This window comes from Botryllus schlosseri, chromosome 12 (genome assembly GCF_051294905.1).
Source record: "Botryllus schlosseri isolate E-star chromosome 12, Bs_hap1, whole genome shotgun sequence".
NCBI lineage: Eukaryota > Metazoa > Chordata > Ascidiacea > Stolidobranchia > Styelidae > Botryllus > Botryllus schlosseri.
Genome location: NC_137247.1, coordinates 4,531,112 through 4,559,095, shown reverse-complemented (window position 1 = coordinate 4,559,095; position 27,984 = coordinate 4,531,112). Strand labels below are relative to the sequence as shown.

Below are 27,984 nucleotides of genomic sequence, written 5' to 3'. Positions count from 1 at the left end.
CCGTATAACCATACCCCGGACATGATGTTCGGATCACGGATTAAAATATCCCTATTGAGACGATCAGAGATTACTATTCGGTCGGCATCTATGCAAGTAGAAGCGGATATTTCTAAGACGGGTCAAAACAACTTTAAGTGCAAGTAGAATAGGAACGTGGTGAAAAGTCCTTAAATACGTAGCTTCAAGAGTAATGTGATCGGGTGGCCGTATGGCTATAGTATATTTTCGAGATTACAAGACGCGTCTTTGGTCGCAAAATGACTAACATTACCAATACGTCCAATCTTCGAATATATATTCAGCGGTTGCTATGGCGACTGTTTCACGGGGCTCTTACGATTACACACTTCAATGTGATGAAAACCTACTTTTCAAAATACAATGAAAAGTAAGTATAGCTTCAGTTCATAAACTGTTGAGCAGAAGTGGGAATGCCAAAAAAACATGACCATGACCATTTGAGTAAACAGTGCGTGAATAGGCAATATATACCCAAGTAGGCTACCCTGAAAAAGCAGAGGCACTCCGTTACTGACCAGTTACGACATTCACATAGTACCATTACCGTAAATTTCGACTTACAGAATGTCCCGACACTTTTTCTTCCTACAAGTCGGCGCGCGCGGTCTCCAAAGCATCTTGTCTTTCCGTGACACCACGCAGCGCGATATGGCGTTGTTTTGCGGCAAGGGTTCGGCGTCGTCTGATCTGGTCAGGTAGTATCCGGGAGCGCACGAAAACCCGCACTGGCTTCGGAACGACAGGCTGTCGTTGCATTGCGTGTTTATGATCGCAGATGCGAAATTGAGCTTGGCGCATTGTCGTGCTGTACGAAAAGAAGACAATGTATACCACGACATTAAATATAACAATAAATATTTTGCACAGGTCAAATTCTTATAGCTTCCTATACTACGTTTTCAAGTAAAATTACAGTTTTCACAAATCGTTAACGTAATTTTTTCTAATGTAAGATATGTCTTCATCGAATGCATAGTTAGATACTTTATGCGTCATTCGACTCAGTTGCACACCATAAGGGTTGTGTTTAAAACAAAAATCAATTTAAAACAAACATGTTTTAAACAAAGTGTTTTAAACAACCATTTGTTTTAAATGCAACCCTAGTTGCACCCTGCCTATATCTGCTTGTGGAGAACAAACGATTGCAACCATCACATTAATTTTTTCCTTGTTGTTGTGTGTTAATAATAATCTGGGGCTAATCGTGGGCCGGATTTGATCGTGAGTCGCATTTGTTACGAAATGTCAGGGTCGACTTATTTGCTAATCCACCAAAGTTAGTACTCCTATATACATTTGGAGTATAAAGTCGAGTTTTTCGTAAATTTGTTGGTGCGCGGTACGAAAAAGGTGGAGGACCACCGTATACATACGTGGCTTTTTGCATCGCGGCGAAACACCTTCTACTACCTATTTTGAAATTTCCTGATTTCAGAATATGACACGTAAGCGGCCTCGACTTACGTTCGCAGGTTGGTGTCGTGGTATTCCAACCGATGCCCAATTCATTGCGATCCATACATTCGAGTATCCTCGGCCCGACGCGGTAATACCCGGGCAGGCATTCGAAAACGCAGATGGATCCGGCTCTGACCCAGTTCGTACAAGACACAGTGCTGATTCCCTCGCGTCTATACAGTAAGAAAATACATGACTGGATGGAAATGGAGAAGAAAAACATTCCATTCACCGAAGACAAAGAAATCATCAAGGAAATGAATAAGCTGGATCAACAATATAGTACAACCCTCTTCAGACTCCAAACAGGCCATTGCGAACCAAACAGACACCTGCACCGTATTGGGTGCCATGTTGATAGACTATATGAAACCTGTAGCACTAGTAGGAAATCGGTCGTATACTGCTATGTCAAGTGCACCAGGTATGACGACCATCGAACATGTCTCAAAGGGGCCGAAGATCAAATAGGCATCTGTTTTGTAATGGACAATTTATTATCCGATCCCAGAACGTGCCTAAGAGTAGTGGAATTACATAACAGACTCTTGAGTCATGGTACGAAATGACTTCGTAGTCGGTGCACTTATTTTTCCCTCAACCAATCAAAAAGTCTATTTGTTCAAGTCTGTTGATGGTTGAATCGATATCGCGAGATCGCATCAAAGTGCAGTTCTAACATTGGCTATTAGAAAATCGAGCTATATTCGTACTAAAAAGGGGACTTCATTTGCTTGAGTAAGTTTTCAAAAGTAGTTCTAACTGATAGTGATGGGTGCGGTTCACAGTCACAAAATCAATCATTACCCTGCATCTAAGCTCAATTTTACTTGAAAAATCCATAATTTGGTTGTAACTTTTTTCTGTACATTTTCAAGACAAAGTTCAATGAAAATAAGATAGAAACACGCTATATTATTGCACCCACCTTTATAGCTCTGCTCGGTGATATCGAATGCTTCACATTCATAATATACTAATTTTCCTCACTTTTAAAAGTTTCTGGCCGCATTTCAAGTACCAGTATTAATAGTCGAAATGCCAACAGTACGGTAACTTTACTATGCTCAGAAATTACAATGAAGTACCTGTCTTGGCCGCCGTCTGAGTCTCGAGCCATATGACTCCTTGAGCATGACGCGAGTACAAGTCGAGTCAATAAACAGAGTGACTCAAGTCGAGTCGAGTCGAGTCATTTTCCATAATTTAAGAAATTGTATGTAGTCTAAAACAATCCACTTGGGTAAGTATAGTGAAAGTAGGTAAAACCGAAAAAGTGACCCAAAAATGAAAAAGTACTTCGTTTCTGACCACCACCTATAAGATCGTAGATCTACTCACACAAAAATCGGGCATTTCTTGGTGAGACACTTCGGTGGGGGCTTAGTCCACACGGCCGGTTCCCTTTTGCCCCTCCAGCAGACCGTCCGCCTCGACTCGATAGGGCGGTACGTGGTCTCGTGCACCAGGTAGGACCCAGGCTTACACTGAAACGTACACACGCTACGGAAGTTGGAGCCGTCGCTGCATTGCATAGTTAGAACGGTGCTGTCGTATTCGACGGGCGGGCAGGCGCGTGGGTTTATCGACACCAGTGATGTTTTAGCTGAAATGTGGTAGGCAGGGTATAAATATCGGTGAAGTATAATTTCCTAAGTCCACGCTTGCAGCAATGAGTGCCATAATAGTAGAGTTGGAGTTAATGGTAGAGTTATTTTGAGATCTGAAAAAGAGGACACTTGACTTGTCACAAAAGATGTATTGGCGGACCAGAAAACGGCAATTTTTTGCGGGAAATAATATTGGGCTGACTAAAAAATAAAAAGAAATTCTAACCCGACTCCCGAAAGATCCTATCCCACATAAATCGGATGGCGTCACCGTTTGTTTTAGTAAACATTGCCGTCACCGACATCGAAATCCAGATTTCGCGTCACCTCTATGGCATTTTTTGCCGTCCGTGTACAATTGCCTGGCTGTCAAAGCTATAAAGGAGGACGAATTGCCAAAAAGGATGGCATTTGGGCGTCCTCGGAGGTGGGTGTCTGATTTCAAAGACTACTCCAAGTCGTTTCGACACCTCGCTACCTTTTCATTGTATCGCAGTTTTGTGGTGTTTTGAAATGATGAAAATATTAATAAACCGATACTGATAATGATACTAATTCTCTATTTCTTGTAAAAGGAGGACAAATCCTCCTAAAGGGGACGTATGGTAACCGTACCTAATAGCGATTCATTCAAAATTGAAAGAAAACTAATATCACGCTTTTCAAGTGCAAAAACTACATAGTGCATATCGGCATATGCAGTCGACGCCACTCAATTATGACAGTTTGGTTTAGCTCACTTTTGTCCGAATTAGGCGAGGAAACAACTTTGTCCGAATTAGGCGGAAAATCAAAAATCGTTTCTATACGTGCCTACCTTCCTATATACGTCCCTATATGCAAGCATCATTTCGATTAAAATGTTGTGTTTGGTTTATACCGTGGTGTGAGTCTGGGGAAGGCTCTGGTTTGGTGAACCACGGGTGTGTATTCACACCCGTATATAGCGAGTGGTACACGGGTGCAAATGCACACCTTTTTCGCTACGATTGCAGTTATACCTTCAGGTTAGTTGTATTGGAGAGTATTTTGATATCAAGGCCTTCAACAAATACAAATACTATGACTAACTGGGACAGTGCATTGGAGTATTTGAGCAGGTCAGTTCACGGGGAATATAAGACAATGGGCCAGTATCATAAGCTAAACTGTACCAGACTGGTGCATACCATTTAAGATGAAGGGACTCAACACGTGAAAAATAGAATCGCCTTATATAATTCAGCGTTAACATTCTGATTTATGTAGCCTACTCCAAAATCCCTTTACTTCATAACGAAAAATAAATTTATATTTACATAAATATAGATACAATATCATACTCATAAATATAAAGCCTAATCGGTATTATACCTCTTTATATATACAAAACACTGCACCCATATATACTTTTACACACACTAACACAGTAGTCATAGGTGCGTCTAATAGTCAAGCCATAACGAATTCCCCTACATATTTCCTCTAACGTAAAGCCTTCAATTTGATTAATTGACTTTGCGTAGTCGTTTCGAAACAGGATTGCATCACAATATTGTAATTTTTGCAAGGAAAATTTGGTAGATTAATGATCTGGGGAAAATTACAAGTTTCGACTAACTTCAACTCTAATCAAAACATTAATTTCAATGCGAGATATCTTGCAAAACTACGTATGCCATCGAAAGATTGCAAGGGATGCAGGAAACGTGTCGTGATGGTGAAAATGCGTACATTAATCAAATGTAAAATTGGCAACGCCGCGCTTCTATTGTTATAGTCGTGACGTACGTTGTCACTTGGCAACACGTCGACGTTGTTTTCAGTGTAAAGAAGCCAAGAGAAGTACGTTGACACGAGATTTGTTGTATTAATTAGGACTAAGATTTTGAATGGCCGCCAAGATGTTTTTGTTTTTGATGCAGTTGGTCTTAATATCACCCACGAAGAACCGTAGTAGTGTTAATGAATATTCCACAGATCAGCGCGTGAATGCCAATAGTTTGGCAATCGGATCGGAGAAATATGCATATCGATTCTACTTAGCCCGGAAGGGAAAATGTAATGCACGGGGAAGATGTAAATTTTCGAAAAATGTTACGTCTGTTACAACCGCTCTGCCTATACGAGACTACGAATGATTTTGCAACGTCATGCGGTTTCATGACATGACAAATTGAAATGATGGATGATTTCAGAAAACTTATTTCTACGATGACTGCAATATTCATAATATAAATCAGATTATATAATGTAAATGATGATAATGTATTTCAACAATTTTCACCATAGCGCAAGGTTTCACATACATTGAAATGTCAAACACACCACTTGCTATGTGGAATACGGATACCTGTTAAAGGGTGTAGGGTTCTGTTTACGTGTAACGCCTCTGTGCGCCTGCTTGGAGTACTATATTTGGAATATGTGGAGGGTGGGTGGGTTATGTTCTCATGTATATCCCTAGGAAAGACATAATCCACTACACCCCTGGCATATATATCCAGGAGGATTGGTGCATTTGAATGTTGTTCGAAAAATGGAATAGGTGTAAAAGTCAAGTTTGGTACCAGAAAGTGCGGATGACCCGATTGGTACCCGACGTTGTGGTGTAAATCCGGTTAACATGTCTATTTTTCATCCATGCATTGACACAGTATACGTTCTGCCTCATATTTTATATTCGACACTGTGACGAATAAATCACATCGGACTGGTCAGATTTCAACACCAATTCCTTATGAATTACGATACACGTTTAGCAAAAAGTGAAGATCTCGGTGCACCAGGTCATATTTAGGACTGTCGAACAGTGCATTCGAAAGAGGTATAACATACAGACGTACCATGCACTCACTCTTCATTGAAAGGCACATCGACAAAACATTCTTACCAATACGCTAGTCTGTTTTGTTATTACTATATTACATTATATTTTTGAAAGTGTGAAATCCATGATAGCAATATCAAGCAATCGCCACGAATTCGCTTTCGTGAGCAGTCGAAAGCCTGCTACGACTCCTCCCGACTACGAAATCATAATATTCATACAAACTGCCAGTGTAAGACCCTCAAATCGAGACAGGAAACTCTTACTTACCCGTGCATGTGGGCGCTTTACCGGACCATTGCGCTCCGTTCTTCCCACTAACGCAAGTCAATCGTGAAGCTCCATGAAGGATATAATCTGCGTGCAAGTAGAAATAGGGAATCGTTAAAGGCGCGTATGGCCGTATATACTTCCGAATAAAACAGAGCCGTATTTTGCGAAAAGCCAATCAGAGTGTTCATGATGACAACTAGAGGTGGTCATAGTAATCATCGTTAGAAGTAGAAGTAGCATCGTAAATTTCTACTCAAGTGCAAGTAGCTATTTAGAAGTAAGCAGAAAAGTAAGAAATAATTCAAGGTATAATTTTGCAGGAAAACTTAAGAATGTCAATTAGAAGTACTAGGGAGAGACCGTAACATTTTCATTTGTGTGCCTCGGAGTCGACTTTTATCAACATGCGCCAACGTAGTTTGTGCCTACAGAAGGAGTTTGTATGCCGTCTAAAACGGTCCATTGAGCTTAAGCGATCTATTCGCCCCGATTATTCGAAATTTCATATCGTTGACGTCACATTTGGTGATGCGATTGTTGATATGAAATGTTCTTTCCAATTCTCTACTAGAGTTGCTGACAATTACCCCTGACGAGTGTCAGCCGAAAATATTCCGGTTTATTTCAACATGCATATATTATTCAATTGTATATTGAAGTTCCGTACCTCCAAGAATATCTTCATTACTCCTTGACTAAGTTTGGCAAGTAGGCAACGTTTACGAGTGTACTCAGAGAAGTAAAAGTACATGATTACTGATCACTGACAACTCGATTACTGAACGCGCAGTTTCGTGAATAGTATCTCATTAAACCTGTAATTATACGATCGTGACATTGCGCACTGTGGGGGCGTTGATCGGACGCAGGTAAGACATATACTTCGGTGGTGCGATAGCGTATTTCTCCCAGCCGCCGTGACGCAGCATGCTTATTATTCACTAAAACGAGTGCCTGATAGCGGAAAAAGTGCTGGCGCAATTCCTGGTGACTGACAGGTGAGATAGGCTGTCAGAGACGCTCAAACACCCCGCCCATGCATATGTTCATCCACAACGACCAGGAAGGCGTGGTCACTAAGGAAGAATACTTATACTTTGTAGGACTATTCCTGAAGGTTTTTTTTACATGTACTTCACATATTTCAATTTTTAGGCAACACTATACCAAGAAAACTTACTTTTTTTTGGACATCGCTACTTATATTTGTAGCCGAGAAGAAATTTACGGTGTCTCCTTTCCTTGAGTACCGAGTATGACTGTTTTAGCCACCTCTGACTATTATACTGCCCTCGAAATTTAAAAGTACTTAACGCCTTTCAGAAAAAAAACTGTACTTTTGATTTTGAATAGTATATTCATATTGGAATAAACCCGAATATTTTCGCCTGACACTCGTCCGGGGTAATCGTTAGCAACTAGTAGAGAATTGATAAGAATATTGTATATCAACAAACGTGTATGCCATGTTCTTTCCAATTATCTACTAGTTGCTGACGACGTGTCAGAATAATATTAGGGTTCATTTCAATATGTATATACTACTCAATAGTATATTGAAGCTCTGTACCTCCAAGAAACTTTTGATTTTGTGAAGTAGAAAGATGTTTGTTTTTGGATATGTTTGCATGCATCTTATTAGAGAAATCGCCATATCAATCGGGCGAAATATAGCCATTTTATCAATGCAACTGGATATACTTTCGAAAATCACCCTGTTTGTAGCGACATCATTCATTATATGTTAGTTAAGAAGATGGAACTGACTATTTCGAAAGCGGCCTCACCCTATTAACTACTAGAAGTACGTCAACCTCTATAAAATCGACGTTTTGAAATTACATACTTGGGTGCTCTTCAGACCATTTCCTACTTTGACTTGATATAGTTTTGACATGTCTAGTAAATCGCTACTTTTGCTTGTAATTTAGTAGAAATTCACGGCGTTACATATACTTTCACTTGAGTGTCAACTATCCGATACTGAAAACTTCGACCGCATCTGGGTATGATAAGCACCAACGTTGCGCGGCACTGCACAGTGTAAGCCAGCCCAAAATCACACGACCAAAAGCACCTACTAAACTAAAACGCTAGGTTGTGACCTCAGCAACGGCCCAAAGCCTTGCGTTTAATTACGCCGTGATCTCTAATAACTGCATTTGACAAAGTGTCTCGCGTACGCGATCCGGATTAATTGCACATATCGACACGATGTATGCGGATGAGGCGAGTTAATTATAGCAGACAAGCTATACAATACATCCAAGTCGGCAGAACGGACAGTGTCGATGAGATAAAGCGTATAGATTTAGTTACAGAATTATTGAATTCACAAAAACTCGGAAATTGAATTGAATTCTAGATTAGAACGGAAAACATCAAAAATCAAGTTCACTTCATATCAAACCGGAGTTCATTTTCTTAACTGTGAGAATGACAGATGTCCTTACACCAAGCTTGGCTCGTTTCACACTGTACAGAATCCTGCAACATTTTCAGGATAACAAGAAATTAGATTAGATTTTGAATTAGGGCATAGAGACATTTCACAAATTAAACACGAATTAGAGTACCGGCATTTCGCTCTGAATAGTCTAGCTATTCTCTAATGAGAGAACTAGAATTATTTATTTGTCCAAGTCTGCTATCGTACACGAGTGCATACTGTGTATATACGTCTTCTTCGTGTAAAGGAGGCGTGGCACCAACAACATTTGCTTCTATGACGCGCATACTGTTACCAAAATAAACGCAGCTAAACATACGCGACACCTTCCTACCTACAGCCCAACCGATATCGGATGTTTAGTCCAATACCGATAATACCGTTAACTGGCACCTGCACCGGTAGCCCCGATATAATCAGCCGATATTCAAAATATATGCCATCTAGCTTCAGGGCCGTAACTGCCGCACCCCAGCCCCCCAATTGCGGGGGAGGGTCGAGCTCGAAGGGGGCCCAAAATTATTTCGCAAATCAACATACCTTATATGGAGTATTATTTGAGAGATTTCGTACAACTTCAAAATTTTCTTGGCGCTGCACGCGATTTAATATCATTGTTTGTCTACTTTTGATTATGGGTACCCGCAGCGCCCGAAGAAAATAATAATAAAATAGGCATTTCAGCGCTCACTATACCTCTCCACGACACACCAAGACTTCAGAAGCTTTGGCCAACATGCGACTTCGCGGAGTGTACTACGAAATGAAACCATGGCTGAAAATTACATCCGAATGTTGGCCGAAACAATCCATGTATATATAGCCTATTGCCAATTGTTCATTGTCCATAGGCGCAGAGCAGTACTGCGCTCGCTATCATCACCACCTCCCTGAGTTCTACCAGTAAATCTGATCACGTGGACCGGATGATGATAAAAAATTATTAGCAATATATGGAATTACCAATATTTTAGGGCAAATTCAATCCTTAGTATGAAATTTTTCGCGCTTCGTGCGACTACGCGCACACATAGACGTGTACCGTATAACGGGAAACCGTGGTTTTCTGTTTGTTGTAAAAAGTCCCGTCGTGAAGTTTGGTTTATGGATTACGGTCATATGGGGGAAGACCTCAAGACCAACGTGTTTTGGGGGCCTAACCAAGTACTGTTTCGGCCCTGTCTAGCTTAGAAGGCGCGTTTCCAAAGCTTCGAGCCATTTGTTTGAACAACTTTGCTATATTTGGACATGAAACAAACTAGAAATGCTCCATCTGAATGCATGCACGCAGAAGTGGTCAGTAACTTACACTATTTCAGAGTACCTAAGTAGCTTTTGCATATTCGCACTAATTACTCAGGTGGTTGTGACTTTGAAATTTAGAAAACTTTTACCCAGCAATTTGCAATGTTAAAAGCAAAACTAGGCGTATAGGATACTTACTTTTTGCTTGCTTGAAAACCGCTACTTCCAATTGTACTTTAATAGAAATTTAGGACGCGACTTCTATACTCTACTTGAGGAGCAACGATGATTACTTTGGCTATATCAATCTATAAAAAATAGATATTCCCAGTCTAGAGATCGCAGATTATTGTTCTCCGTCTCCCTACTACCATGCTGTGAAGTGACGAAAATTGCCGATATTTTACCTCTAATGACCGATACCGATAATAATCGTGCGGCTCTATTCCTACCTTGTCGGGCGCACCAAAATAAGCATGTGGTCCCAGTGTCGACGGCCGATTTCAAGCGTATGCACCGAGACTGCACCCCACGGCTGGAAATGGGATCGCACGTCCGACGCCGTAGGCCTGTAATGAAGGGGGTGTAAGCAATTTACAGGTAATAGCAAGTAGATTATATGGTGGTGCGGTTACTCCAACATATAGTCTACAAATTATACCAGGTTGTCAGTCGGTATGCCAAATATATTACAATACCTCAGGGGCGGGCAACTTTTCCAGTCGATGGGCCGGATATGGGAAAATGAAGCACTTAGTGGGCCGAATAACGGAATATATTAATATATAGCAGGAATAAATCGTATATAATGTGAACATTAAGTTGAAAGCATAGAGATCACAATCAGTATTTAATGAATTTATTTACAGTAGCTGTTGAAGTCAATCAGACATCTATGGTGGGTCAGAGTTGCATGTCGTATGTAGAAACCCTTAGTAAAGACTGCACGTGAACATCAGTTTTATTGGAACGCAGCCTTGTCTCGTTAATGTTCATGATCGAGAGTATATGTACAGTACAGTATGTACGTACACCCGAACAGAGCAAGTAGTTTAATGTCCATCTTTCTCAGATTGGCAAATTTGGATTCATTCTGTGACGCATAGAATTTGTCAATACTTTCAGAATATAATTTCAGTTTCAGGGTGGAAACTCTCTGCGGGCCGGTCGAAATCCATTCGCTGACCGGATCCGGCCCGCGGGCCGTAAGTTGCCCGTTCCTGCAATACCTCAATTCCAAAATGCATGAACGCTTGTTCACTATTTAGAGAAGTTACGCATCCCATTTTAAATATTTTAGAAATTTCGAGTGTATTCTTCTGTGCGGTGTGGTAATATATAGTTCATGGTCTATACTTTGGACTTAGCGTAGGCCTACGCTACATCGCAATGCTGCAATGTTGCACTAAACCAGGGGCCGCCAACGTGGTGCCCGCGGGCACCAGGTAGCCCGCGAGGAACAGATGAGTAGCCCGCGAGACTGTTTTAAAAATAGATCGAATAACAGCATTTACCAATATTCGTCAGATTATTACCAGCGAGCTTTTAAATATATAGATTAATGATTTAGCTATTCTTGTATTAATCACACTGACATCTAGCTTACAAATGACAATACATAATTAGCACTTAAAATGATGATATCAAATATCCTCAATTACAATTAGTAATATATCAACATGTAATAGAACCACAAGATATCGAAGACGGCGCACTGCCCATACAGGCGACATGACGGAATGCCATCCACGGTCTTCTTGAGATGGCGGGGGGTTCCGTTATGGTAGCTCGACGTCCAGGACAATGCTAAAGTAGTAAACAACATTACTATTTGGTAGCAGATAGCGGTGAACTACTAGCGGATTTTCAATATCTGTATGTCCATTACGTATTGCATCTTTTGATACAGCTTGTTTCTCTTGCACTCAACGCAGTTTAGTACCATATTTCTAACTTTCCGTAATCGATGTTGCTGTCAGGTATATTGAAATCTGTCATGTCTGGATGCTGAACAGTTGAAATTGAAATAGTAACACTGCAAAATGACCTCCACCTCAAAAGCCCACAAGGCTGCAGCAAACTTTTGGTGCCTTGTTGACATGGTAAAGTACAGTGGTGTATGCGCAGCAGCTATATGAAGGTTGCAAGCGTGTTTAGTTCAACTTATCGTTGTGAATCAGCCTTTGCGGACATGAACTTCATCAAACAAACACAGAACAGAACTCACTAATGCACATCTGGAACATTCACTCAGAGTTGAAGGGTAAAGCTACATACCACACAACAGCGCACTAGTTGATTGCATGCAATGCCAGGCCTGCCACTGACTGATATAGAAACAGATAACATGATGTCCAGTCTAAAGTGTGACATGATTTATTTTAAAATTTGAGCTGAGTGTTGTTGTATAATTTATATAAACATGGTGCAAAGTAATTCGTGATTTCTTAAAAGGTCTTAGTGCCTAGCTAGTTTAATTGAGATGTTTTGATTTAGAAGACTCTTGTAGAAGTCTTACCGCAATGTGATTCCTGCCCAGTGTTATGAATATCAAAGCAGAAATTCAATCTGGTACAGGTAAACGGCGGGAGTGAATGGTAGCCCGTCACTGCGATCAGTACCCAAAAGTCGCCCTTGGTTGCAAAAAGGTTGGTAACCCCTGCACTGAACTGTCTAAAGTTAGCCGGCCATACTTTTAAAACAAAATTCGTGAAATATCAACAGTATAATTCTGCGACATTGGCAGTATAATAGAGGTTATATAGCAAACTGCAAAGTCGCATTCCACATTCTTCCGAACGATCAAAATCAAGTTAGTGGTTTTTGATAGAACTTCGCCTTGCAGGATCTACGTACAACACGTCTGATATTAAAAATGTAGTATTATATGAAGTTTCCGGTGTTTTCTTTTAGTTCGAGAAACATGGTAGATTATACAGAACCTGCAGAGACTAGAACCAATCTAAGTTTAGTACAGAAAAATCAATACCCAACAGTCTACCGCTGGTCTCAACGCTGCCTGCCTCCCCAGAACCCAGACACTGACTAAAAATCCACTAACTGCGTGGGCTATTGGCGGTTCCAATCTTCGGCGAATAGGCAAGGGTAACGGTGGGAATGGCATCCGACTTGGAATATTGGTTCAAATCATAATTCGAAATACTGAACAGTGATGCGCTGTGGCAACCCCATGCGCACGAGACAAGTATAGAAAGATGTACTGGTACTCATATAGTATAGCGAACTACTTCGCGTACTATATCTGTTTAACCCTAAATAATATGAAAATATTGCCGAAAGCAACAGTTTGCATTTCTGGTTCTCTGATGCGCTTGACACTATACAACCAACATCACTGTGACATCACAAGCGCCGTCCGGTTAGGTAAGTAAGTAGTGAGCAACACATGACAGAAGGACAGAACAAATTATAGTTTATGCGGAAATATACAGAAAGAAAAGGATCAAGTTGTGTAGAGACTCTTTCTATATTATAAAACGACCATAATGAGACATTATACCATAAAGAGTGAATATATTTGATGGCATATGTGAAGCGGATGAATACAGCTGCATCAGGGGAGCCGAAATTGATCGCGTCCCGACTGGCCCTGCCATTACTGGACTTGTGTATCGCGAAGCTCATTGCGAAGAAAGTGGAGGCGATCGTTGAAAATTGCTGGGAACGGTGAATGAGATACGCGTCGTATGAGGTACAGTACTATATAATATTTGTTTAACTGCCGTACTGCATTGGATATGTTGCGATTGTGCACAACATTTGTATCAATTTCATTCGCCTGATAGCTGTCTCTGTTTTATTTTGGTATATTAGCGGACTTTTATTGCAACCAATAGACATGTGTACCAGTACCACATACTCGTCATATAGTGTGGGCAGAGGAGTTGATACTATTGGCTCTCTGAGTTCATTATCGGGCAGTAGGTTAATGCTTGCGCCATGCACTCACTTTTGGAGCTGCATAGCTCACTTGCTCCTCAAATTTGGATCCTTTTGATTCAATAAATTAAACGTCAGGTACCGAACCTGGTAAATCATGTAAAATGCCGTAGCTGTCAATCACGCAACGTACCAGCAACGGTACTTTTAATCTTGTGGTATTTTGGTTAGCCTATTTGTCATAGTATACATGGCTGTGCGGACGGGTGTTGCTAACGTTGGGTTGTGTTCCGGGCTGGACACAATGATTCCATCACTGGATCAGAATCTAGCATTAATGTTAGTTAATCTCATAGCTGTAACGGTTCAACTATCTGAGACACGATTTTATCGAGTGCTGAAAGTGAAAGAATACGCCACTGCAAGTTATTTTATGAACGAGAATTCTAGCTTCTATACTTTAGCATAAGGCTGCTCACGTTTGCGGAAGCGACATTTCTGTGAAATAGTCATCGACCCGCAGCAACGCCATAAAGTGCCCTAAAACGCTTCTTCGTAGAAATGTAACAGGCATGATTTTATTTGTGATAGAGTATTTAAAATTTTCCAAGTCATCCATAAGGTTTTGCCGTAATAACGAGTGGTACTTAAATACTAGGATAGAAGCCTAATTACGAATCCAATCGCTCAGGTACTGTACTTCGCCCAGCGTTCGTTGTGTGGGTTATACTTTCTGTATGCCCCCATACTGCTTGCGCAATATTTTCACGTATCAAAGACCGTATTATGCAACAGGAACGTGTCAATTCATTATAAAAATACGCAGCGCCGTACCGGGTTATCAAACGAGTGGGTTGGTCGGAGACTAAAAGTTAATGGAAAGCATACGCCCAAACAAAACGCGACGGTTTACCGAGAAATTCGCCATCAACCGCCACACAACTCGTATTAATAACGTCACATTTGCTCCAAAGATCATAATCACATCGATTTGCATTAAATCGATGGTTTTATGCATGAATCGTGGAATTTAACTATACCATAAAACGATCTGTACGGAGATAAACGAAAAAAGCAACGATTTAGACGAAACCATCCTATTTGCATGCATGGAAATTATGGGCGGACAGTTCGACTGACAACATATCATCTGTCGAATTTTGGAGGTTTCTCAGATATTTTTGACATTTATAAGTTCAGAAGGCGTCAAGGGTGCAAAGTCTAGGTTTGTATTATGATACTACACCTAAATCCTAATTTTCAATTTATCCACTACTGATACTAGAATACGTTCGCTTCTAGGATGAAGGATATATCTCAAGCCTCGAATTTTCGAACCTTCACTATATTGATGAAACTCAATCTTCGAATAGAGAAATAGACATAGTTATTTTGTGTGCGCACTAGCATTTCTCAAATGTTGCATTGTATCTTTGAAGGAATTGCATAATTTGCAGATGCGTGTTGGTATCGGAAACATCCTTTTCCCAAATCTGATTATGCGACTCTGATATCGATACTATATATGGGCGCGTGAACCCCGTTTTATTGCTACCTACCGAACCTTCAGGGAATAGATAAGATAAGCTTGTTGTTTACGATGCGCTACCGATGCACGCAATGCCAAACATCACAAAAATATATATGATATCACAACGGTTTGTAATAAGTAGCATGAAATCACGTAGCCAATGTGTGTCTTACATTGTACCAAGTGGGAAGGAATTCCTTGGTTATACATTCTTCTCCTCTACGCGAGCGGTTCTCAACCGCCGGCCCGCCAAATACACTATAATTTTATTTCTCAATTGGAAAACGCAAGAAGTGGACACTTGTCCGTTAATTAGAGAAAAGAAACAATCAACTTTACGTTGATTTAGAAATATGCAACATATTTTCTTCATCGAGACATATTATGGAGTTCATGGTCTATCTTAGACGTAGCGTATACGTTACAATGCTGCAAGTTTTGTACAAACCTGTTTAAAATTAGTCTACAGTTTGTTTAGGACCAGTTATACGTGAAAACCAAGAATAATTTTGAAACAGAGTTCGCCTAATTTCGACAGTTTAATTTAGCTTTTGCAGAAACTCCAATAGAACCACGTATGACATGCGTGAAATCAAAAGGGCTGCATCAAAATTCTCAATGAACTATGGTTTCCAGTATTTGCTTTTAAGTTACATACAATTATCGTGATTCCACTCTTTGTTTTGAAATTTCACCGATCCTCAAGCTAAAAAGGTCGATAACGCTACTTTGTTGATTATAGGTATCAAATATTAATTATCTTCATTGACCTCAGGTCGAAACTCATGGATAAGCAGCGCATGTTTAGAGTAAACAAGATTATCCATGAGTATGACGTCATACCACTTATCAAAGTGAGAGTTTTGTCACGCAACAATCAAATAATGCGGCCTTTTCCCCGCGCGGTTACCGATTATTACGCCCGCGATTGCTACTCATGTTAAGGTGCATTTACGTCGCTGGTTGCGCACAGTGCACAAATCGGTGGTATGATTAAACCGGAATTTACTTGTGGCCCTTATTATGTTTGTGACATCTGTGATATGCAAGGTATGGTGCTGTTTCCGCAAGCTAATTCCAAAGTATTTCGCAGAAAAACACTGCGTTCATCATAATGAATCTGTGAGTGCAGCGGGGCGATTACCAATGCAGGTTTAAAGATTGGGATGACAAACCAGTAGATCTCCTACCATCCTCAAGGAAAGGAGGTTTATCTTAAAACATTTATCAGAAGTTTAAGGCAGCTGCCTGTATAAATATCGAAAATATTTGAAAGTATTGACTTCGGCCCATGATGCAAGTTCAGCAACTACGTCAATATTCAGATAAGTTGCTACACTCCCAGCGAAAAAAATGTGTATTTCCACCAGAGTTGGATCAATTACAATAATTCAGTTCAATTATATTTACAATTACTTCCTTGTATGTTTCAATTACATTAAAATTACAATTACTCAATGCTAAAAATATCAAATTACAATTAGAATTACAATTACTGTTAAACATGTAATTAATTACAATTACAATTACAATTGTTGTTGAACATGTAATTGATGTGGTAGAGAGATGTTCTATGACAACCGTATAGCGACGTAATTAGCAATCTCAAGCTACTCGGTATTCATGTTTCATTCATGATTCGTAGAATACCCTTAATTAAAAAAGATGACTCAAACGTATTCCAACTATTCCTAATCATGAGTACTGAAAACTACAATCACAGAAAAAATTTCAAGCGACTGTTAACAACCAAAAGTTTGAGCGACTAACAGCGAATAGGCTACAGAACAGTCAATAAAATTTAATCAAACGATTAGGCTACTCAGAGCTGAGTGAGTATAATGAAATATAATTGGTAAGGCGTCAGCGATAAGGATGATACCGATAAGATGCGTAAAATTAAAATAAATGCAAAAGGAAAGGACCTCCTGATAACTACCAATTACAACATTTTGGTTTGCATTTACATTTTCACTTGCTCGGAAACTGTTAGATTGCATTTGATGAACATTGGGGTGCGGAAATTTCTGGCCCCAGTAAATTTGTCCAAGATTGGAGGTACGATTGGGATAACATCTCTACAAATGCGTGATCAAGTTTGATGAAGCCTTGGTTGGAAACGTGAATTTCTTTTTGCAATTGTTGAAGCAAGCCTCGGTACTGGTCAGAGATTTAAAAAAAACTCTGACCGTGGTGTAGGAAATGGTTCATCACAGGTTTCAGAAGAGTTTATTTGCCGTTCATCCGGTTTTGAAATAATAAGATTTGGTTTAGCCCACTGGTTCTTTAACTTTTCTAGACACGCCCCGGCCCCTTTATGACAGTGGAATATTTCGTGCCCCCTTATCTTCATATCACACAATGAAACCAGAATGTTAGCAATCTATACAGATAGTTTGATGGTATGGAAGGTTATGACTGTTAGTGTTGATGAGAGAATTCTCCAATATGAAATTCGGACTGTACACAGAGCAATGAAATGGAGGTGAATTGCGCCAAGCGCGGAAAAAATTTCAGTTTATCGGAGCATCGCGCCCTCCTTCAGATGCTTTCATGCCGTTTAGCCTATTTTGTAATTCACAATGTTTTCTGTTGCTACTGAAATATGGGAAACAGTTTAGCATTGCTGGATTATCTAGTTATAACGCGGCACGCATAGAACACCGATATAAATAGGCTAATTATTACAGGAGGCGGCTGTGTACTAAGGCCTTGCGGCCCCTCGTCGTCATCCTGGTCCGTACCGGATTTTCACTGGTGTGACGAATAAATGATTGATTATTTTATGTTGTGATTGTCAGGTTTCCATAACAATGTAATTGAAATTGTAATTGATTAAATTTTTTATCAAATTACAATTACACAAAATAGAAATGCTTCAATTACAATTACAATTACATGAAAAAATGTAATTAATTACATTCAGCTCAATTACAATATACAATTGATCCAACTCTGATTTCCACCCGTGTTCCACCCCTGATATACGGGTGTGAATATACTCCCATCCTACGCGAGACCAGAACCTACCTCAGACATATACCATGCTATAAACCGAGTACCGTAATTTTCCAAGTATAGTACGCCCCCATGTATAATACGCACCCCTAAAATAGCATGTAAATTCTGGGAAAAAGTCTGTACCCATGTATAGTACGCAGCCTGCATTTCAGTACATGAATAGTTCCGATTTCGTATACGATGTCATTCTGTTTTGCGATGTCACTGTTGAACAATCATTACACGACGATCGCTAATCATTATACAATTAGCGGGATTGTCTTTAAACGATAGTAGATAGCAGCCAAAGCCTGCGAGGTGGGCGGCACGATAGTTCAGGCTAGCGACACGACATCTTCAGCACGAGGACTGAGGAGACCTCTTACATATGCAATTGCTAATCATTATACAATTAACGGTATTGTCTACGATAGTAGATAGCAGCCAAAGCCTGCGAGGCCGACGGCGAGTTAGTTTAGGCCAACGAACCGACATCTTGAGCATGATGCCTATTACAGATGCGATTGCGCCTAGGCTAACGGTTATGTCATGCGCAACAGTTCTGTTGGAGATACGACTGATTACGCAAGCGATTATATCTTGCGCACATGGCCTCTTGTATATGCGATTGTTCGGGCCTGTCGTTGACGCGATGAATTGGCGAGAATTGCCGCGTGCGAGTGTCTATTACTGACCTCATTTCGCTCGCGTACAAACGGCAAACCAACTCAGCAGGAGATCGCGTGATTGTGCGCCCGGCTCTTGTTAATTAGAAACGCGCTTCCCTTAATTGGCAGCGCGTCACACTCTTTAATACGAATTACTACCCGCGATGGCTGAAAGTGATGCGTGATTGGAAACAAACATGAAGAAAGGTGTGATTTCAAGTTTTTTATCGAGGGAGATTTTTTTCAAGCGTGTTGTTCCCATGTATAATACGCACCCCCCAATTTTAGGGCAAAAAATCGTGTAAATTTTGCGGATTATACATGGGAAATTACGGTACAACATTCTAATCCAAATTCTGCATGCACGTAAGAACGTAGGTAGGTTATGCACGTGGGTACGTATGATTTATGACCGCGATATAATTCAGAGTTAAGTTCTTTTTTTCGTATACCACCCTATTCGGTCATTTGCGTGTGAATACACACTCTCTTAGCTTAGAGTGTTGTTTGATCACATCACAACCCACGACAAAATCCAGAGGCGGTCAGTTACCTCTACTTTTCCGAAGTATGCAAGTAAGTTTTGCCAAGCGGTTATGATCTTAGACTTCTCCTACAGTTCGATTTGTTAGGCAAAGTCAGGCCCAGAATACTCATCTTTTTACTTACTCAAAAATCGCTACTAGTACTTGTACTCGGGTAAAACTTTGAAACGTTGCATTTACTTGAGTGTCAATGACGACTACTTTAACCACATCTGACGAATGCACCGCTGAACTCAGAGACTCCCAAACTGTGGTACGCGAGTAACATCAGCGTATCAATGAATATGTTATTTTTTCAAGTCGACAAGACAAGATTAATACTTAATGCCGAGTTTCATATCCAAGTATCGCTAGGCCCACTGAAAGCCTGATTATTATGAGTATAAGATAGTCAACTTCATGTCCCGAGTTGCTAAGATCCGTCACTAGGGCAGGACACAACGATGTGAGTATCAATCGCAATAATTCCAGACAAGTAGTGAGAATTTTACGCTCTCCACACCAAGAGTTATTTTATCAACAAAAAATGTAGTTTCGCTGCATTCTTCCCACCGTGCAAGCCTAGAAACTTCGGTTGTTCGTGACTGGTCAAATGGACACGCAAAACATGTTACTCAAAGTTACACGCGTTCGTTGAAACGACATATCCGTGAGTGAGTAACTGACCCGCGGCATTGTCGCGAATAAGCGCTATGAAACAGTCATGGTCAAGAGTGCAAAATTATTTTCGATGGTGTGTAGCTGACATTAATTTCTTTTTAGCAACAAAAGGTCGCCCTAAGAGTGCCTAAGTGATTTCAGTACGTCACGCGGACGCTGCATTCTGTAGGCTTATGTGAACTTAATACAACTATATCCTTCTATATTAAGTTTAGGCAGGTATTCATGTTACGGGATTCTTGACATAGCTATACCGACCCGGCCATCTGAAGTTCCCTGAAGAGCATAAACTTATATTGAAGAATGATGCATTGCAAACTGTTCGGTGATGGATGGGTTCACATTGATATTGGTCGAATCTAAAGTTGAATTTAATGATTTGTCAATGTAGTTCGTTGTCGCTGCGAAATGTGCCAATCCTTATATAAAAAATACCTCCAAAATAACTACACAAAGTGTACGCTTAACTGTGTAACGTATACAGCCATCGATAGGATGACAATTCAACCTGCAATGACATTGCGATATATATTATCCGAGCTTGGTACTTGAAAGGTGGGTAGATTCTTTGTCACACTTCAAGAATTTTTCTTAAAATTGCACACCAGAACCACAGTGGTGGGCCGAGCAAAGAGAGTTCTAAATGTTCATAAATCGTACTTGATAGCTCCGCAAGAATACTGTCAATCTATCAATTTATTCAACCTAAAAATAAAATTACGCGGTTTCATTGACGTTACTGATTGATTATAATCTGAACAGAACCCATAGAATGATATATTTCACTGACGGTCACGAAGTCACGAAGATATATGTTGCATTTTCGAAGTAGCTACCTTCGATTAACTGCAAAAAACTTGCGACTCCTGTGCTAAATCTGCCTCATTTTCCATCCCACTTGACGTAGCTTTGACATGTCTTGGAAATAGCTACTTCTACTTGTCCTGGAGTAGAAATTTACGGCAGTACTTCTACTTGAGTAACGACAATGACTACTTGAACTTGTAAGTCGGGTATTACGCGAACACTGTTGGAAACCTTGAAATGGCAGGCGGATTAAAAAGTTTGAGAATCACTGGTTTAACTAGCCAATCTTCAGAGGTGCTGGTGCAAGAAGGTGTAATAGAAGATTATATTAACATAGCATTTTGATCATTAAGGCAACGCAATCTACCTGTATCTGTTGTGCCTGTAGAGGAAAACACTCGCGACAAAGGCTGCCGAATCCGAACTGACATATCTCGGTTGCATCCGTCGAACATGCAGCATTTTCGGCACATCTGTCCTTTGCACTGAAATAGAACGGAGAACACGTACATATACGAATGTAAGTCTTTTTCTTATATTATTGCCCTTGTGTATATTACCCAATTGTAGGGATGATTTACGAAATTTCTCGTACCCAGTCAAACACAGTTGGCGCAAAGGTGCGCATTACTACCCTAAAGGCGGTAAGCGCACACAAATCTAATTTCACCCCGACTCTAAATCATTTAAATTGTGTATTCCGCATATTTGCGCCAACTGGAATGTGTGTGAAAGCTGAATTTCGTAACGGCTAACAACGTTGTGATCAAGTCACCGCATTCGAGTAGCAAGACATTCCGAGTCGCGTCAAATTTTGACTCGAGTCAAGTCAAGTCATTTCGAATTTTGTCAAGTCAAGTCGTTTCAAAATTTTTCTAGTCGAGTCACGAAACAAGTCAGGCTAATTTTCGATGCGACTCGAGTCGAAGCAACTCGTCACAAATTCCCCAACTCCAGTCACCAAATTTCTGGTATCCGTCGTTTGCTATAACGTGCGGATGAAGATGAATTGTTTATGTATATTGGCCAGATAGCGGTAAACCTGTCGAACTTGGTTCCATGCCATTCCTAAAAACTAATGCGGTCTAATAAATGAAATTTCAGTCCGCACATTTGTCGAATATCAACAGCAGCTTCGATGATTCTCATTACACCGAGTGTATACCTAAGACCACTGAGGAATGCTAGAGACGTAACGAAAAGGCTGATTATAGTCGATTCTCACGGTATATAACAGGCTATAGTAGGTTATAGTTCGAGTGAGCATGGATGGACAAAATCGCCCAAAGGTTCAACTTGAGATAAAGCATCGACCGACTATATACTTTTCGTGTTATGTTGCTTCAACGCATCGTTTTACTTTTGACGCGATTGTACGCGTTACGCAAACATGCAAGTGTCAGTAAGTATAGACGTAACAATATTCATGCAATTATCATTTTGGGAGATAAGATCAATGACTCGAAAACCCTTACTCTAATCTGCGAGCCTTCGGCGATGCCCAAACTTTCGATAAGTCACAAAAACCAAAAATCGACCGCGTTACACATCTATTGCGTACTATAGAATGCATGTGCACAAAATGAACTGTTCATCACAAACAGTGTTGAAAGAAGATATCCATATTAAAATATTATTATCTCACAAAACAAAAATATTATAAATAGCATTTACTGCAAATCAGAGTGAGTGTTGTGTGTGTCAGGTGTTCGTCTTGACCTCCAGCGAACCTCTGCGGTTTGTGTAAATTTCGGTCAAGAACCGATGTGCTAGCTAGATGTTACCCACGCGAATTTCATGGATATACACTACAGATATTCTGTATATCCTGGGTGAAGACCTACTTACGTAATCATTGCAGTATCTTCGTGGCGTGCAACGTTTCTTGATAAGAAACCTCCACCGAAAGTTTGTTACCTGCGTGTAGCAAACCTGCAAAAAGATGTTCAGACTCGTAACGAAAGCCAATTGACAAATGATTTTTCAACGCATAGCACAAATATAGCTGCGCGCGGGAAGATACTGGCAAATACGAGTTATAGGAGAATAGGATAATAAGGTGACGCAGACAGGCTATCCTATACGAAGTGTGGAGAGCGGTGTCCCGAAATCATTGCCATTACCTATTATTTTGTAGAATTACACGGGATCGTCTTACATGCTTATCGCAAATCTGCGCACTGCTAATTTGAAAACAACATTAGAGCGATTGCTGTTCTCATTATCTCTCGTGTCTCGCGATAATGGTGTGGTCAGTGAAGTCGGTTTCGGCGATTATGACTTTCAACACTCGTATCACAGGACGATATCAAAGGCTTTGTCGGTTGTACAAGGAGGAGACAGAAAATCTTATGATTGTAAATAAATACATTTGAGTAGTGTGGTGACTGCGCAGTTTCGCATGCTGGTGAAGAGCCATCACTTCAAATAATTACATTCTAAATACACTGGACAGTGGACACAGACACACCTAAGGCTACGTATATCGAACAGGGCTTTGGAGCAGACTTAGACAACTACAAGGACTAATTAGAGCTAAACTCCGATTTGATATGAACTGAACGTCATTCCATGTCCAAGTTTTCGAAAATTCAGTAATTCTAATTCTGATCTAATTTGGAGAAATACTATTGCTATAGTCCTAATTATAACCTTATTTGGAAAACACTGCAGTTGTAATTCTAATTCTAGTCTAATCTGAAGAAAACTATGTAGCTATAATTCTAATTCTAATCGAATCGAATCGAAGTTGAAAATTTTCTAGTTGTCCATGTCCAAGCCTGCTGTGGAGTCACACTGACTCTGACTCTGACTCTAGCTCCGACTCCAACAGTTCTACATAACTACTTCGATTATCATGTGCCACAATTAAAAATTGAATGATTTTCATGTAACCATAACAATGTAACCATAAAATATTAGTTACGATGGCACTTATTGAAGCATTCCTGGACAAATTCCACTTTTATGTCAACATATTTTGGACACGAGCTATTTATTATTTACATTTTGATTTTGCATGTGGGAAGTATAGTGTTTTGATAAATGAGAGTCGACTTCATGAGTCATGTTGTCACAACAACTGGACGATGTAACCACTCTCTGACGGCAACAGTGAACAATTTCAAAAATTGCACGCACTTGTGACTCAACCAGCAATTTTGCGTTCACGAAGATGTACTTCGATTGCAAATTGTGTACGTACATGATACGTGCAAGTTTATCAATAATTTTACGAATAGCAGCAATAATAATCATTTTTTAACACTGTTATCCTGCATTTTATTTACTATTGGCGATATTTAGGGACATTTGAAGGCGGTTGACTTCATAGTAATAGGAGTATGAGTCGGGAACATTTTATCAAACGCCAACCATTACTCCAGCCAGTTATGGATCCACAATTCCGACTTCACAGTCCACAGTCATGGTATATCAAAGACAGTGGATAATAATGTGTGTTGTATACTATATAATCATAATCATGCACAGTGATTGTAGTAAGTGTATGCAGTACAGCTTCGATACACAACATTAGAAGCAGTCTATCGGAGAATTGTCATGACGCCTCACTATATCAATGGACATGCACATGCACAATCTTTGGTACAGTGAATATAGAGATGGCTGTAAATATGCACGAAACAGGCTATATTTGCATTTACTGGTGCCATATTCGTGCTTTTCCTTGACTACCGGAAATGATTTAATTTCTATCTAATATCCAGAGCAATAATGGAATTACGCGATGATTTATCCTGAACACAATGCGACACTTAAGTAGAAAATTGTACCATATTGCCCAATGCATTAGCGATTCGTAGCCAAGCGTAATGAAAGTTCTGGAAATAAGATTTTTGTGTAAACAGGTCTGTCAAGTTCGTCGATTGTAAACAATGAACGTAAGTTGTAATAAATACAGCTGTGCGTCTATGATAGAGACACACTCGTTTCTGCCAAGCACTCGTCGGCAAAATGTAATATCTTTCAAGGTATTGGATTGTATCAGTAACATAGCGAGCCCGCCAGCAAAGCCCTCGTCGTGGTCAAGTGCGCCAAAGCTAAATGTTGGTTGAGGAATTGACGTTAAAATTATGCGGGTGTAACTGTGTTAGAAGTTGGGTGTTTTCAACCTATGGGTCGCGATCGCAAATTGGATCACGCGAAGGTTCTGTGTGGTTGACACCTACAATTTCTCGGCCTATCATGCATTTTATTGGTCACCTGCAAGACCTTTTGGCAGAAATTTTATTTATATTGAGATTGATTCATTCCGTTTAATCATTTTCGTAATCAAAACATACTATTTTTGTCCAGCAATGGAATTTTATGACAGGTTGTGGCAATGACACTGGGGGTTTGTGAGAAGTCGCTAGAATCCAGAAAGACTTGTTTAGTTGTATTTCTAGATTGCCTATGGTCTTCGATGGTGGTTTTGTGCCCACTTGCTGTTCTATCATGCGTGAACATAATGAATATCGTTGATGATATGACACTATACCACGAATACCGAAATTGCTTATGAATGAGTTGCTAGTCAGCCAGCACAGGCCCTACTATGATGGGGTTACCATATTTTGGAAATCTGAAAAGAGGACACTTTTTCAAAATTTTCAGACATGCAATACCGGAGGAAAATCCTGATAAAATGGTAAATTTTTCCCACTTCGTGGTCGGTTGACTAAAAATAGGTCATATTTCCGGCTCAAACCCCGAATTACAGTTTTCCTTTCACATTTCCGTTGATTGACTAAAAAAAGGTCAGCTTTCCGGCTCAGCTCCCGAAATAGCCGGCGTCCTCCGAGGACACTTTCCAAAAAGTCAAAAAAGAGGACAAATCCTCTTAAAAGAGGACGTATGGTAACCCTATACTATGATTATAAATAAGATGGTATGAATTTAGTAGTTGTTGTAGTTGTTTGCGATATTCATGGTGTTTTTCGACTACTATGTCATTTACACCAGGCCAATTTTTTTCATGTTTATTCCATAGCTGCCGACTTGTAGCACGGCCCACTCCTAGGCTTTTATAAGTCGCCAAATAAAATAGGCTGGGACCATATCTACGCAAGATACCGATATTCACCAACGCACAAGAAGCCTCGGAATATATGGCAGCTCTTACCTCGTTTGGCTTACAAATATGAGTCACACCATTTCTGTTACAGTCGTCGTTCGAAACTAGGGAGGTACAGACGACGCATCTCGTTGCTGAAACAGTAAGTAGTCAGATGATGATGGTATCCCGTCGTAATCAAATTCAATTTCATCCTACCGTGGCAAAAACGTAATAAATAAAAAGCACAGCATACGTAACATAGATATATATTTAAAGCACGCAACATAGTTGGCAATTCGACCTGAAATTATTACAAATAGGTTGCGGTAACCCTGATCTGTTCTACACGCCGACCGCCGTTAAAAACACAAATCACCAACAATGACAACGGCAGAACCAGATGCGAAACCCAAGGCAATGAAGCTTCAAAAATCGAATCTCACTGTAAACAAAATATTTTCTGAATGAACCATCTACACGCAATGACTGTCACATGCAATGCAACTGGTGTCACGACCTCGCTGCGACTGCGTTTTGAAACCAATCTATTAGCCGTGACGATAGTGATGCAACTAAATTTGGCACAAAGCTACGTTGTGCAGGATAGCCGACTAATCTATCACATCTCATCGGAAATTAAGGTCGGATTTTTATTATAGCTTACGCTATAAGCAGTGAGCGGCTCTGTTATTAGCCTGCGGCCAGGTGCCTTTAGCAATTGTAGTAATGTCGTCCAATACACCAATGCGGTTTGAAGAATTACCAAATACCAACCAAATAATCTTTCCGGGGGATCCTTCTCACACCCAGATTTCGACAACTAAATATTTTAAACTTTTCCAAAACTAATAATAGCTTCACGTTTTTTCCAAGTTTTATTAAGATTAGAATTATAGCTACACAGTCTTTTTTAATTAGATTATAATTAGATTACTGAGTTCGCAAAAACTTGGAAATCTAATCAAGCAAAACCATGAGAACGTCAAATGTACTGCACGAGTGTGCGTACACCGAGCTTGGCTCGTTTCGAACTATACAGATCTGTAACATTACGTGGAAAACCAGAAATTAGATTACAATTAAAAGTAGAGCATAGAAACATTTGACGAATTAGATTAGAATTGGAATTAGAGCAAGGAAACATTTGATGAATTATATTACCGGCATTTCGCTCTAATAAACAACAATAATTATCTAGTTGATTGCCAAATTACCAAACGCGTCGCGAAACGCATGTTTCATAGGTAAGGCACTGCTTAATTCTGTCATATTTTTGTTATTAATAATATTAACGGATATTTCAATGGGACTTCGCAATCGAGATATATACGTGTCAGCTTGTAGACCGGAGGTGACGAAAGTGCGTCCTTAACAAAATCCCATCGGTAAAAATTCCTTATCGTTTTGAAACGATCATGTTTCGCGCAAAATAATCAACGCGGACTCATTGTAATCAAGAGATTCAATCCCGGCTGTCAAAATGCGAAAAATCGTGTTTGGTACCCTGCCGGTGGTAGAACAGTGACATCGGGAAATGTCGATGTCAAATGACACAATAGTCAAGTGAACATGTAAATGTCAGCAAAGAGTCACATATCTACAATTCTACATATTTTAGGAGAAATCTATGTCTGCATTTGTTTTGGTCGTTCTGTGACGCACTGACGTAATGTCAACAAGGAAAATTACAATTGTGGCTTGATTCATGATGATAATTAGTATACTCGGCAGTTATCGTGTGAAAATGTGCTTATCGAGTAACAGTTGTTGCTTTTTTAGGTATTCGTGGTATTTCGACTGCTTTGATATATTTCCTGATACACATATCCTTTGTTTCAATTCCTGAGTTTTCCTTCTGGATCGATCCACATTCGTTCTGGGCCTTTACTAACGTTGAGAACCCTTGCGCTAGTCCAGTGGTTCTCAACCTTTATGTCATCGCG

The 27,984-nt window shown here is 40.0% G+C and overlaps 1 protein-coding gene across 1 annotated transcript in view; it reads right to left on the bottom strand.

Moving 5' to 3' along the window:
* Positions 1–26,814, bottom strand: part of LOC145452921 (complement receptor type 1-like) — a 71,755-nt gene extending 44,941 nt beyond the window's left edge. Inside the window, exons 1-10 of the mRNA XM_080331054.1 lie at positions 26,805–26,814; positions 26,258–26,342; positions 26,108–26,193; positions 22,831–22,914; positions 21,350–21,467; positions 10,324–10,440; positions 6,175–6,261; positions 2,827–3,091; positions 1,492–1,658; positions 586–829 (exon numbers count right to left, since the gene is read on the bottom strand). Coding sequence (XP_080187180.1) covers positions 586–829; positions 1,492–1,658; positions 2,827–3,091; positions 6,175–6,261; positions 10,324–10,440; positions 21,350–21,467; positions 22,831–22,914; positions 26,108–26,193; positions 26,258–26,327 — 1,238 coding nt within the window. The 5' untranslated portion in view covers positions 26,328–26,342; positions 26,805–26,814. The remainder of the gene's footprint in view (positions 1–585; positions 830–1,491; positions 1,659–2,826; positions 3,092–6,174; positions 6,262–10,323; positions 10,441–21,349; positions 21,468–22,830; positions 22,915–26,107; positions 26,194–26,257; positions 26,343–26,804) is intronic.
* Positions 26,815–27,984: the final 1,170 nt, after the last annotated feature.